Here is a 15,220-nt window from a genome sequence, read left to right on the forward strand (position 1 = left end):
TACTTGTCCAGACAGAACACGAATCAGATCTTATGGCTTCAGGTGTTAAAAGTTTGCAAAAGAAGGCTTAACACGGCTTATAGGCATTGATGTATCTGGACTTCTGCATGCTTTGGCAATATTGATTTCTTCTATTTTAGTATTTCAATACAAGTTCCCCTTATTCATGAGCACTAGGCCATTTCAACACTGTGGGTATAATTCTGTTTAATCCAACTATGCTTTTAAATATTTTTTTCATATTTAAGACATCATCTCTAAAAATATAGAGTGGGGAAGAGGTGCCTTTTGATTTTTAAATAGAAATGCTGCAGCATTAACATTTAAGATTTAATGATCTAGCTTCTCACTGGTTTTAAAGACTCTTTTTCTGCCTGATACACTGTCTAAAACACACTGGACAACTTTTTCTTTGAAAATATCACAGGCTGGAAGTGACAGAAGTGACGCTGCTAATCTCCAGAGGAAAGGGAAGTACACATAAGCCTGTCCTTCCCTTTCTTGTCTCTCAGTTCCAGCTGCTGGGTAAGTCCCATCAGAGGCACAGAGAAGAGAGCTTTCAAAAACATAGCTGTCTAGAACTATAGGATAGATACAAAACAAGTCACCTCAAAATACCTGATCCTCTTGAAGCTGACTGCTAGGCCACTTATAGCACTTAAAATGAGATTCTCTGTTCATAGCACAAGTAGGCTTGGCCCAGCATCCCTGCTCTGATCCCCAGACAGCATCCCCTCCCCAGGCACAGAACCCCAGCAAAGGTCCTCCCGCAGCTTTGGGAAGCGGCTCTTGCTGCCACTGCAACCCCTCCCACAGCAAGGCAGGCAGCAGGTCTGAGCCACAGATCTAGATGTGCCATTCAGATTTCTACCAGGCTCTGGGTGATCCGCACCAAATCCCTTCTTCACACTCCCATGGAGATGTGGATGTGAAGTTCCTTTTCACTGCCTGCCTCTCCTTCCCTCATGCAAATTTTTCAAGGATTTGTAACATAACTGACTCCTGAGGACACCTGCCATGGGAAGCAGTTTACGACCCATCATTTAGCATCCTTCCTTTTTCCCCATACTTACCTCCAAATGACAGGTTGCACAACAGCAATTTGCTGTTATTACTAGCATATAATCAGAGCACTAAACTCATGGGAAGGAGAAATTTAGGGAGAAAATCTGCTATCTCAAATTTCAAACCATCCATCAACTTATCCAGAAACACCACAGCAAATGAGCACTACAATACTCAAACAGAAAGCAAAGAGCTTTGCACAGGAGTTTGTTAGAGTACAAGCCCCTAAACTTGTAAAGGCACCTTTTTCTGAGCCCAGAGGCAGGGACGTCCTCCTGACTACCCATGGCTGTAGCACAGTTACAGTTGGACAATCGTGTTTGTCTTAATTTGTGCCAGACATTGGCTATTTGGGAATTTAAGGAGGCAAGCTTCCCAAATCAAGCAGACAGAAACACCATTTCAGATCTTATTTAAATTTCCTTAATGATATCTTATAACATAAAGCCTCTCAGCAGCTTACTCGTCTTGATAGAAGTTAACTCCCAAAATAATTTATTCCAATATAAATATCAGAAGCCCGAAGAAGGGAAATACATGATAAACTGGGCTGAGACTATGAGAAGCACAGGTGAAAATGGATTTTAATTACTTTTTTCCCCCTACAGGTCAGAAAATCCATTTTCCTTGTTTAAAAATCTATTCCAGTCCTCACCACAAACTAAGAATAGGCAATTGGATGTAAATACTATCAAGTGTTTAAGCCAGAAATAAGAGATGGTACATTTTTGCCTGCTTTCATCATTCCAAAATTACTGCATGTGGTCACAGTGATCTCTTGTGCTCACACTCACACATAACATCAGTATCAGACTTGTCTTTTCCCAGAAAAGACTCTGAAAGGAAGGGAAAACTTCCTTTCTGATAGACATACACAAGGAACTGTTTCCAAAGGGGGAAAGGCTTCAAGAACAACGGTGGAGGTAGACAAAAAGTATCAGGACGAGGAAGAAACAGCTGCAGATGAGATTATATTTTCATTTATAGATCCATTTTCTACAGCATAGTTAGAGCAGAGAATGCAATTGGCCCACAGCAAAATTCTAATCCATAATTTGGAGCAATTTGCTGAGACCTTGCATGTAGACCTCATTTCTCATAAGGCAAGCAATGCTTTTGAGATAATAAGGCAGGTAAACCAGACTGAATTGCAGACAATTTCTCTCAAATCATAACCCAGACGCTATTTTTGGATGTGTTCATATAGAAGTGTGTATGTGTGTCTGTACACACAAAATACAGCCCTCCTAGTCCATCCATTAGCATGCAAGAAAATGGTGGGACTTGTGTCAGAAACCTGTCTGGTCAAGAATTGGGGTGTTAAATACACAGTGGACTCTAGAACTTACAGCATGGTAGTTGAAAGTGGCCAGATCTTTCTCCACTATTGCATTATTTTAATCTGGCAGCACTTCAACTCCATTTTCTTTATTCTGGATAAAATTCTTTTTCCTGTGAAATCTGCCTTTCAAATACAACTTCTTACTGCCTTCCTGAGGAACCTCTACCCTTGCTGAAGCTAACTTATATTAAACATGCATGAAGTTTTAGCACAATTTGGCCCCAACACACTTGTCTCCAAATTATTATTATTTTGGGATAAGATACTTGGGAATGTGCAAATTTTAAGGTGGAAAGGCACAGAAGAGTTGTGCTTCTGCATGTTTCATATCAGTCTATGACCAGAGATAACTGGTTTCTTATGCCATGCTGTTCCCATGGCACGTCAAAGCACATCCAATCAATGTGTCCAACATCTTTGCAGAAGAGCACGCACCATACTCAGTAGCAGAGTATGGAAACATAAAAATGGAAAAATGATTTTTTCCATGAACAGCATCTGTGCTAAACATTGTCCTAATTTACAAACTGACAAGTTTCTTCGCAGAATACATTGCCAAAATCAATTACCAACATGTCAAAATTTATTTAGGATTTAGTTACATGCTATTTATTGTTTCTGTAGTTTCCACAGTTTTATCCGAGTGGAGGAGCATTTTTCCATATTGAACTAATCCGCAAGATTCAGCAGTAGCACAACTTTTTCCAGTTGCACTACACAATTCACGCCCCCCGCCTGAGAAGTTGTATGGCACACATCAGCTTTGACCAATTCTTTAAAAGCACTTACAAGTTTCCAACAACACTGGTTGCACTCACACGATTCGTTACCTTGCTTTTAACCTTGGTAACAAAACCCAAGTTTTAATTCCTCATGACTTAAGATAAAGCAGACAAAAATCTCTAAGTTGGTGTGTCACTGAACTGCTGCCCTATCTGGAAATCAGGAGCTCAGAAACTCCTTTTCACAGCTATAATCAAGCATTTGAATAGTAATTTATCATGCATTTATTAGCTATGCAGCTGCATATTTAGCAAGATAATGATATCACAGTAAAATGAAACCACAGTAACACATTCAACACCTGTATTTGTCTTGAGACAGTAAACAAGATTGCTAATTTTTTGACCCAAGAGATTTTCTTGATTAAATAAAATGCAAATTAGGCAATCTACCATAAAGTTGATAAGTCCTTTTTAATTAAAGCCTTTTAATTTTAAGTTTGAATGGACGCAATTTGGTTTATTGTTTAGTACCATAAATAGGGAGGCAGAGTACCTAATTTGTTTTCCTAATACCTGCTTTGCTTTTCAGCTCTAGAGAAATTTCAAACATACTGTGCTACCTTTCTTACCTTCCTGATTGAAAGCTTTTCCACCTGCTGTATCACATAGTGAATTATGTCAGCAGGTACTGATTGTAAGTGACACTGGTCTGGATGTATCAGATCAAAAGCTCTGTTACACTCAAAGGACACCTCAGGCATAAAAATAGCAACACTGGGTCTTCCAAAAGCCTGGCTAGCATAATACCCTGTTTCTGAGAGTACCCTAAAGCAGACATCAGCAAGAAGGGTAAGAGCAAGCCAAGCATACACAAGGACATTTTTTCCGAGCAGCCTCCTCAGTGCCAGACAGCAGGTAACAGCGGTGCACTCCATGTCGTCTGGCTCATCCCACCCCACTCTGTTTCTCAACCTGGGCCTGGGAGCTTTAATAAGCTTTACCAGGCTACCATTTTATGAAAACAAGAGTCTGGTACAAATCTCCGCACTCTACCAGCTTAAAACCAGGCACCGTGTTATTAACGTTTAAATTTGACCCACTCTGATAAAGTTGTTAGGAACATTCACTTAAAAGTCCACATATTCACAAACTACGAAAAAATTTAGTACTTTAAGGAAACACAGTGTTACTGTTCATAAGGTTTCACAACACAAGCTATTTACTTTCATCATTTTTTGCTAGCTTGTATGCTAAACCCATCATTTCCATACTTCCCGTCCTGTTCAGACAGTCATACAGTTCAGAAACAAAGGCTATTCCCACTTCTAACAGTGGCATTCCTATATAACATACCAAAACACAAAAAGACTGCAAAGCCTCTGGGCAGTAGTGATTGAAGAGTTTAACTGTAAAGGCATGAGGGCATCATAATTCAGGGATTCAGAGGGCAAGCTACATGAGATTTCTTAGATAACTGAGAGTGACCCATAATTTGCTAGCAGCCATAGGAAACTCTACTATCCACATGGCTTTGAGAGCAAGAAATCAAGTCAGCTGTACATGAACTAATTTTTTCAACCTTCAAAGCAAACAGACAAATCCCATCTATGAGATAATTTTATTATTTCTGACAGTGAATGTTGAATACATATATGAATGAAATACTTGGACAAATGGTAAATATCAGTAGTTGACTTTTTTCCTTCTGTAAAAGAAATTAAACTTTCTGCTTAGATACTAGTTTTGATTTTCCTATAAGTGTTATGAGTATTTTTTTAAAGAATACCCAACATTTTTACTGTGATACACCACACATCTTTGCAGGCGCAGAGCACCTTTTCATAGTCTGTAACAACTACCTGACACCGCAGTGCCATTAGTATTTGTGCTGAAGTTCAGCTTCATTTGGCACGTCCAGAGCAATACACAGATTCCCAGGAATAATAACTGGGAGAGGAGGAAAAAAACGCTTCTGTTTGCAACTCTGCTTGCAAGGGTGAGCAGGCCAAGAGATGCTGCTCTCAGGAGAGTGCCTGGTAAAAACCACAGATTTCTATATTAACTTTGTAGGTCATAAGTTCAGTTCAAACTCTGAAAGAGAATTTAAACCAAGGCATTTGCTAGTAGCTAAAATATTTTTTTAGGAGTTCATCTGTTTTCTGTACTCTATTTCTGCTGCATTTCTTTGAATACTACATATCTACAGTTGCCAACTATTATAAACTATAAAGCCTTCTTGTTACAACTAGCTTCAAGCTGAAAACAAAATTAAAATCTCATCCAATAAAGCTCTGACAATAGCAGGCCCACTGTTTTTATGAGTAAAATGAAAAGGCTATATTCATATCACAAAGCAGTCAGAGACCAAACAGGGTAAGCACCATTATGCTAGGCTCTGCACTAATACAACACAAGAAGTCTCTGCACTAAAGAGCTGACAAGTCAAAATCATTTTAGGTAATGTTTCTAGAAGTCTGGGGCACAGAGTCCCAGAGACTGGAGGAACTAGAGATAGTGCAGAGGGAAACAAGGGAGAGAAGTCAAGTGAATCCACTGTTAACACACAGGCTAACAGCAAGCAGAATCCACCTGGGAGACAGTTTTCAGGGAAAATACTTCAGTGAACACTGATTTAAAGCTACCGTGAGATGCAAAACTAATACTTTTTTGTGAAATTTGTGCTGAAACTCTTTAAAAGCAAAGGGGATCCAGAAATTCATCCTACATTACAAACAATTACCATTTTTCATAGTATTTTTAACGCGTTGAAGACTTTCTCTACTGCATGACTCTACGTGTTAAAGTGTTATAACTACAGCTTTCCTCATAAGGTGATTAATCAAGCACTCCTTTTCCTTCTCTGGAAGAATATCTAGCTGAAATGTGGGGTTTAGACTAAGACTGAAAAATGAACCATTTAGTAGATATCTGGAAAAAATAACTGCAATGTTAGTGAAGCTGAGTAGGCTGAGTCTAGTTCTAATAATTAAGAGGATGAAAATGCTGAAAGGGATGCTTGCCCCTACCCTCTGCGGTGTAAAAAAGTAACTAAGTTGAAGTTCATTTAGAAAGTGCTAAAGATGAATCATGGGGATGAGAGAAAAAGCACAAGGACATGAAAGCAAACATGTACGTGACCATGAACACACACATGCATGTTCTTATACACTGCCATATATCAATGATAAACTGACTGAAAAGCAACAATGACTAACCTCCACATTTTAGTGAAACTGTGCATCAGGCTCACACAGCAAGGCAGAGCTGGAGGTTTGAGTCCATCCATTTGAAGGAGGAGGGCAGGAACACCATACAGAACCAGGTATTTCACATAAAAAAATAGTACTTGAGCTAAAGCCAGGCCACCTAAAAGAAAGAATAAAAATAAAAAAATCATACCTTTAACAAGTCCTGAAATACTTTTTAAACCTGGTAATACTAATTACTTCCGAACAGCCATTATTCAAAGAACTAAAGCAAGCATCAGTTGATGGGATATACAATACTTATTTTTGCAACAGCTATAGGACACAAGCACATATAATTATAACTTTAGGCGCACAGACACACACACAAAACAGTACCGTCGTTCCAATATGAAGGCATAAGTAAGCATCTGCAGTTCCACTTTCAAAAATCTTTGGACTGTGGGTATTGACTGCTATGAAAAACAAATACTGACTTACATTGAGCTAAAAATCAGAACATACTGATCTATGCAATGAGCATTCACCACAGGGACAATAAATATTATCTTTAAAAAAAACCCAAACACCAACTCTTCACTTGTTCCTCCAGAACAGATACAAACAATGGTTATCTCTGCAGCTTATCCTGACAGCTCCACAAACATCCCATGTACTGTCAGCCTGTGTCCCCCAAAACAACCCCTACGAGATCCCTCCTGCTGCAGCCAAGGCATAGAAGAGTGGAACTCCACTTGGCATAATGCTTAAGACATATTTCAATTTTTAAACCCACAGGACAAAGGACTCCTTAAGGTGCCTTGGCTACCTGATTTCCAAAGGAGAAATTCTGACAGTGTGTTTGCTCACAGCTTAACCCTGGGGTATGGCACAAAATGCAGCATCTTGCAGAGGTGTGAGATGAAAAATCATGCTGGCTGTTGTCAGAGTTACTACTCATGCAAGTAACAATCTTAGAACACATTATAAAGAAAGAAAGATGACTCATATTAATAGTCTAAGTGTTTTCTGCTGAATAAAATGGTATTTGACCAATAATCATTAGAAAAAATTTGGTAAAAAGCAGAGGCCAACACCTTTATATAAACTGGTGAGAGTTCACTCCAGAAGTTCCACTGACTTTGGTGAACTTTTCCATCTGACTGACAGTTGACTTGAGTAAAATCTAATCCCAAAGGAGGGAAAGTAAAATTATTACAATTTGGAAGAGAAAAAAAATTATAAAATGCAATTGTTACATCTCCTTCCTTTCCAGTGTTTTGCTTTCCCTCCCTGATATTAACTAACTTGTGATTTCACTGAAGTACTTTAGATATTTAATGTAATTTTAAAACCTTCCAGCAGGCTTTCCTTGGAGACAAGGTTTTCAATCTAACTCCAGCAGTACCAGTCCGTGAACATCTAAACAATCCGGGCAAAATCTCCCTTCTTCATTCTGCTGACTAATGAGTATACTATGGATGACAACCAAAAATTAAACATTAAAAAATTCATCCAATATATAACAACCTAGGGTGAAATTCTGGCACTAATAATGTAAATTGCAAAACTCCTGCTGGCCTACAAATGGCCAGCATTTTGCTGCTACAAGCCAACATTTTTAGTTTTAATATGATCCACATGCATGATATAAGAAACAGTTGTGCCATACAAGATAAAAATTGATGTTAGAACAAAACACCTAGACATGAAGCTTATGGTATTTTCCTTCAGGGAAGCAGTCATCTAGTATTCAATATCATTCTTCCCCAGAGGAAAACAAACAATCAGAAGCACAATTTGGATACTAGCCAATTAGCTACACATTAGATTACTGCTAAATCATCTATACAGCCAACTTTCTGCTTTAATTCCCATCTCATTCAGTTTCTCATTTCTTTTCTGACAAATTTCATTGGAGAGCTGAATGCTGACACCCACACAAACCAATTATGAAGATCACAGCTGTCTGTGCACTGGTAAAATTCAAAATCCTTTGGCTGTGCATGATGGAAAGAGATCTAGAGACACACACTACCACTCTCTTGAGACCTGAAAATCAATATACTTGATTTTAAATAAAATGATGAAAGATTGCAAGTTCTCAGACACAATGTTATAATACATCAGCTTCAGGAAAAAAAACACCAAAATATTTTCACCATCTCTAATAACATACATCTAAGTTGTCATTACTGTTAACTAGCAGACAGCTCAATAGCACTGGTATCTTAAATAAACGTCGACATGACATCACCAATCATTACCTGGCACACACTAGCTACTCTGCATGTGCCAATTCTAAGACTCACAATACCAGCAATGTGAAGGTCCCTATTAAAATATGTAGGTTAAGTTCTCAGTGGTCATCAACTCATCCCAGCTGTGTGTGTGTTCTGGCCACACATGGAAAACTAAGGCCAAGATTCACAGCCACACAACAGCTGGGCTGCCTTGGCAATAGGCACAGGCTTTAAACTTTCTCTCATACCTGAGACATTCCAGCTGCTTTGCATTTGCTCCATTACAGCACAAAGCAGCCAGAAGTACACCACTTCACCCAATTTAAAAACATAAAATAAAAAAAGAAATTTAAGATCAGTGCTAAATTTCTCAAATTCGTTAACAATATCACATAATTTGTTCTCTAGTGTTCAACTTGAAGCTTAATAACAACTCACACATGAGCATTACCTTAAATTGGGAACAAGCTATATCAAGTGTATATTAAAAACACACCTAAGGGAAAAAGTATTGCAAAAATGCTATCTTTTCCCCAGAACAAATTAATTCAAAGGAGTCAGAGACAAGGTTAATTTGTTTTAAAACTGAAATGTGTTAGGGGATAAAAAAATATCAAGTTAAAGTACCCATACAATTTTAAACCTGTGCACTTAAATAGTCAAGTTATTTGAAGTCCCAGATTAAATTAACTGACTTTACAGAAATTGATATTTTCAATTTATCATCTTGCAAGCCTTAAAACATTCTAAGTTTTCCTATGCTTTAAAAATGTACTTATAGACCTTCAAATATTTACCTTCCTTAAATCCATTGCAAAACTGCATTTCATAAGTTTCACAGAGCTTTGTTTCAAGGACAATTAGAATTTTGAATATTCATAGATATTTCAGTTTTTCTATTCTCAAAACTGACTGATATTTTTTGACAGAAGTTATCAAACAGAACATTTCCATAAGTAAGCAACAAAAGATTTGGGTCCAGGTATTAGAAACCACACTTGGCATTTTTCTGTCCATAAACCATTACCAAAACTCATAGTCAAGAACTGTACCTTCGCAGGCAATTTTATTATGAGCACAACACCACCAATTTACCCTTTTTGCAGTTACATTGACCCTATGGCATTAATGATTGTAGATGCTTGTTTCTGTCAAGTACCAGGGCAGGTGTAACTAGAAAACACATATTGGAGATAAATATGCAGTCATATTTCAAAAGCATTACTGACACATTGCACAAGTCTAATAGGAAACAGACATTTAAAACAGCTCAGAATTTGGGGCCATATCAAGTTCAAAATACCAGGCTTTAGGGGTTCATTTACCCTTTCTCTTATTTTTTACATGCCTCTCCTCCTACAGAAAAAAAAAATATTAAAGTTATATAGCAATTCCCCCAAAATCTCCATGAAAGAATATGGCTCTGCACTGGAGCAGATAGGCTACAGATGTATCTCAGCAATAATGCCAACAATCATAAGATGCATCAGGAGTTTCCAGCTCCATTAATCAATCAATAAGAGCACGATTATTGACAAGCTTCACACACTGGGCTACAGCATTTTCTTCATAGCAGGACATTCCTCCCTGACAAGAGCCCCAAGACCAGATCTACTATGACCTTCTTAGTCTGGTACTGACCACAGCAGGAGGCTACACCTCATGCTGGGGGAAGCTTTCACATGAACATACAACTACCACAGCACCAAGCCAGCTCCGCACAAGCTGCCAGGCAAGCAGTGCTCTGCAGCCATTGCCAGCAATCCCACATACATCACGCTGTGCCATCCTGTCCCCTGGACAGGGCTAACCATCCACTCGTACCTGCTACACTGACTTGAATTAATGCAAAAGTGACAACTCCATTCTGTTATTCCTGCCTCTAGCCATTGAAAAAGAACATCGTGGAAGAAACATGAAGCTCCCTAATTTCATTACTTGAACAGAAAACAATGCCATTAATAATTAGGCTCACATTGCTCAGCAACACTTTTCACTGCTGCTTGGCAATGCTTTGAAAGAGGTGCTGGCTCACAAAATCAAAAGGAATGATGAAAGAAAAAAGTACTGCGGGGACTCATGCAGCCTGGCTTCATATCCGAGCCTTCCAGTAGCACACAAGCAGCAAGAAAAATCCTAAAATGTATGGAGCAGTGGCAGGAAAGTACATACCACAGCGTTTGCCCTGGAGGCAAAGTGCTTCCTTTTATACAAAGCTGAATGGACATAAAGATCCTAAAGTGAAGTTACTCAAACAAGATTAAACAGAGCTGCCAAGGGACTCTTGGTCAAGGCACAGACAGGTCTTCCAGGTTAAAAAAAAAAACAACAGAAGTTTTTTCAAGGATACACATGCCTTAAAGCCACCTACCTTTAATACTCCCAAAACATCTACAATAGGTATTATGTTCATTAGTAAATATTTGCAAGAAAGAACTCTCTAAATAAATCAAGTTCTCACGTTGTGCTGGTTTTGGCTGTGGTAGAGTTAATTTTCTTCACAGTAGCTAGCATGGGGCTGTGTTTTGGATTTGTGCTGAAAACAGTGTTGCTAATGTAGGGATGTTTTCATTAGTGCTGAGCAGTGCTTACACAGAGTCAAGGCCTTTTCTGCTTCTCACCCCACCAGCGAGCAGGCTGGGGGTGCACAAGAAGCTGGGAGGGGACACAGCTCACAGCTGGCACAGCTGACCAAAGGGCTGCTCTACACCATATGATGTCATGCTCAGCATGTAAAGCTGGGGGAAGAAGGAAGGGGGGGGACATTCAGAGTGATGGCGTTTGTCTTCCCAAGTAACCATTACGCATGATGGAGCCCTGCTTTCCTGGAGATGGCTGAACACCTGCCTGCCAACAGGAAGCAGCAAGTGAATTCCTTGTTTTGCTTTGCTTGCACATGCAGCTTTTGCTTTACTTGTTAAACTGTCTTTGTCTCAACCCAGGAGTTCTCACTTTCACCCTTCCGATTCTCCCCCCCATCCTACTGGGAGGGAGAGAGTGAGCAGCTGTGTGGTGCTCAGTTGCCAGCTAGGGTTAAGCCACAACACACATGAGAAAAAAGTAGTCATAAAAGTAGGTTAATTGCTAATACTATCTGGAAGTTTAGCCTGCAGGAAAGCTTATAAAAAAATTTACCTTCCTCCCCACACACTTCCTTCTACAAAGCAGTGAACTACCCAATGTTTTAGAGAATAAAATCTTACTAAGCTTTCTGATTCATGTTTGTATTTCCAGTTTTCAAAACAGACATAAAGATGCCAAGTATTTTATCAGTCTCCTTATTATCTTGTAGGATGGAAAAATAATCTCAGATTACTCTTAGTATTTCATTACTATTTAGACAGATGCACAGACACCCTAATTTCAATGGCAAAACATTGCATGCTTCTTAAATTGAACTCAGAAATCCATTTCCTATCTATAGGCTTATTAGAAAAAGAACTGCAACACATCAAAACCAGCACCCTACATCCAACTTACACGGACTACTCTGTAGGTCAAAATTTCAAAGAGCAACTTATGTAACATTTCTTCTTTTAACAAATCAAAGGATGATATCACCAATTATAGATTAAACCAGGTGGCTCCACCTTTGAACAGATCATATTCTAGATTGATTTATATGCTGCTCATGTGAAAATAAATACCCTTTTGGAGTACTAGAGCCTAGTTAATAATTAAAACGATGATAGCTAATCAACACTAACTTGCACATGCTCATTAGAACAAGCAAATGGCACACGGTTAAGACCAATACATTCAACCCACAAAACACTCACAACATTGTATCATACACGTGTACATCTCAGATGTATGTCTCCACATCAGACACACACCTCTGACAAAGCACATATATAGAGATTCCTAGTCAATATATTTTCACAATTACAATATCTATTAGTATCCTGGATTAATCTGGTGCAACAGTTGTATTGGACAATACATTTTCATGCAGAATTCTGGCCTTCATCATTCCCTATACCTTGTGAGACTGACATGAAGCTCTGTTCAGATGAGCAGAGATGAGTGATGCTGAATCACCAGGCTAAATGTGAAGCCTCGTAAGGAAAATAGAGGCAGTGTTTTCTTCACCTCGTCATTTTCAGAATCGGACCTAACACACAAATGAATTAGCAACACTCAACATCTATTCCAGTTTCTATATAACACAATGTATCCCACCAGAGTGAATTTTACCATTGATATTCTATGTTGTCATAGTGAGGAAAAAAATACATCACTTATTTCAATTTAAGATCTTTCAACTGGTGCTGTTGAGCTCCTTGTTAGTATATAAGTGAGTAAGTTTGTCATTCAGCTACAGAAGCCTGAAAAAAACCATATGTTGAAAAGGATCACCAATCTACCTGCCCTTTATTTTTTATTTCTTTTCCCAGGCTTCATTACATACCATGTCCAAACATGACTCACTAGAGCAGATGACCCTCTGATCTGGCCCAGTGTGGCTATTCTTCTGGTATGCTACAGTTCACCAGGATACTGGATTACTGGAATCCAGAGTGGCTTTCATCATCTGTGCCTGCAAATCTTCATTTTACAGTGTAAAATGTAAAGGCAGCAAATTAATCCCAATTAACTTTAAAAACTAAGAATGAATTATCAGGGTTTCCATTACCATGGAATACGGGTCTTCCTGTTGTGTCATTAATTCTGAAAGCACGCAATTCTTTCAGACAATCTGACCAACGCTACCAGAATGAGATGCAGCACTGAAAAACATGGAATTGCTATAAACGCTGCCTTTGGTGCTCAGAGTTAAATAAGCACAAGTGTCCTGATATTGTTCAATATGCCAATAGCTAACTATTCATAGAGAAATATTTGTGAATATAGACACAATGATTTCTGAATTCTAGAAAATGTTCTCATTCTCCAAACAATGGCTTCCTGGGACCAAAAAATAACAGCACTGTGCTGCCCAGCTGACATCTTTAAATTAGTTCTGTGTTCAGACATTAACATCCCTCCCACAAACTGAAGGGCCATACATATATGACAAATGGGTACACACAGTTAAAACCAAACACTACGGATACAGTCCCATCATATTCTTCATTCTGTTCCTGATGTGGGACCTAATATTTGGCCACTGGAAAACCACATTGCTTGCTATCACCTGGCTTTTCATATAATTCCTACCACAGAAGATCAGCATTGCCAAGAAGGATTTGAAGCCAAGGTTTGCTGCGAGGACAGGCGTGTCGGGATAAGCAGTTCTGAGAAATGAGCCACTCGGAGGAGAGCAGCAAAGCCCAGCCCATAAGCAACCCTTAATACCATGCTGTCAGGTGCGCACCGTGCGCAATGGGTCTTGGAGAGCAGTCTTCTGCTGGGAGAGCAGGGTGCCACTGGAGGCTATCCCATGGAAGGACTACACAGGCCAGTACAAGAGTCACTGAAGAAACAAGTGTAAGATTTCACATGGATTTTGCGTTCTCTGTCTCATACTATCCGGATGGTACAGCCAAATGCCTTCCCCAACATCCAGACAGGGAGCAAGATTTCCACTGCACTGTACAGAAAAGAATAGTCTCTGTGGTGGCTAGAGCTATGGGCAATGACTGGAAAACACTAATACTTAAAGTTACCCAAAAGAGTTAATATTTGAATATCTAAAAGCACCTCTACCCAAAGCTAGCTCTCACCACCTCCTCTTCCTCCATACCAGAGACTGACATTACCTCTTGGAGGTTACTCTTGCTGCCAAACACAGGCCACTGAGGAAACAGAATACAACTGTGTACTCAGCATGAAATTACACTTTTGTCAGACCCATATGATGCAGCTTTTTGTTAACGCACATGGCATTTGGTCTCCAGTACCACAGCCACAGCTTGCTGCAATATAAGCATGCAAGTTTAAACAAGTATGTGCAGAATGCTAAAAAACAATTTTTATATGAGGAAGAATATGTGGCACATGGGGTCTGTAGTATTAAGCAGGGGAGGGGATACTCTGAAAACAGATTCATAATATTTTCCTATTGTATTTTGTCCATTGGAAGGTGTGGCTGCAACCAGCTTTCTCATATCATGGACAGAAATCCAGATAAAAATATTCAACATGGAAAAAATGGAATTAAACAACAGATTTTGTACTGTCTAGCTGAAGACCTTGAATAATGAATGTCTATTTTCTCTTTTAGTAGAGAAGTTCTTCTAAATAAAATGAAGAACAGTTCTAAGAAAGATGCTGTTCTTCAGAGGACCCTCCAGCTAGGATCCATACCATTTTTCATTTGAACCCCACAAAATCCAGGAGCCATAGTGCAACAAGACACATCCTTTCCTACTCATTAAAGGACTGATGCACAGAGGATGCAACCTGCTCTCTCTCAGAGCAGGCTGCTGACTGTGTACTTCCATAGCTCATTGATCCACAGGGCAGGCACATCAGCTGCCTTTACTGACAGCTGCCAGGCACAAGTTACAAAATGCAGATGAGTAATCCAGGAAAACAGGGGTGACCGGGAGAGAATTGAAGGTTCCACCTTTACACGAACTACATACACACTGTCTTTAGTCTTCTGCTCGCAATTCCCAAGACTTATCACCCAGTTAATGACCTTGAAACTTGCCAGTTACAAATACAACCTGCATATAACAGCAATTAAAGAGATTACACTGATACTTAAATTAC

At 39.1% G+C, this 15,220-nt stretch overlaps 1 protein-coding gene across 1 annotated transcript in view; it reads right to left on the reverse strand.

The window, feature by feature from the left end:
* Positions 1–15,220, reverse strand: part of HHAT (hedgehog acyltransferase) — a 161,616-nt gene that overhangs the window by 133,769 nt on the left and 12,627 nt on the right. The window contains exon 8 of the mRNA XM_087775192.1: positions 6,348–6,498. Within this exon, the coding sequence (XP_087631318.1) occupies positions 6,348–6,498 (151 nt within the window). The remainder of the gene's footprint in view (positions 1–6,347; positions 6,499–15,220) is intronic.

Source organism: Nipponia nippon, unplaced genomic scaffold (genome assembly GCF_047370975.1).
Source record: "Nipponia nippon isolate SJK-2023a ecotype South Korea unplaced genomic scaffold, ASM4737097v1 scaffold_4, whole genome shotgun sequence".
Lineage (NCBI taxonomy): Eukaryota > Metazoa > Chordata > Aves > Pelecaniformes > Threskiornithidae > Nipponia > Nipponia nippon.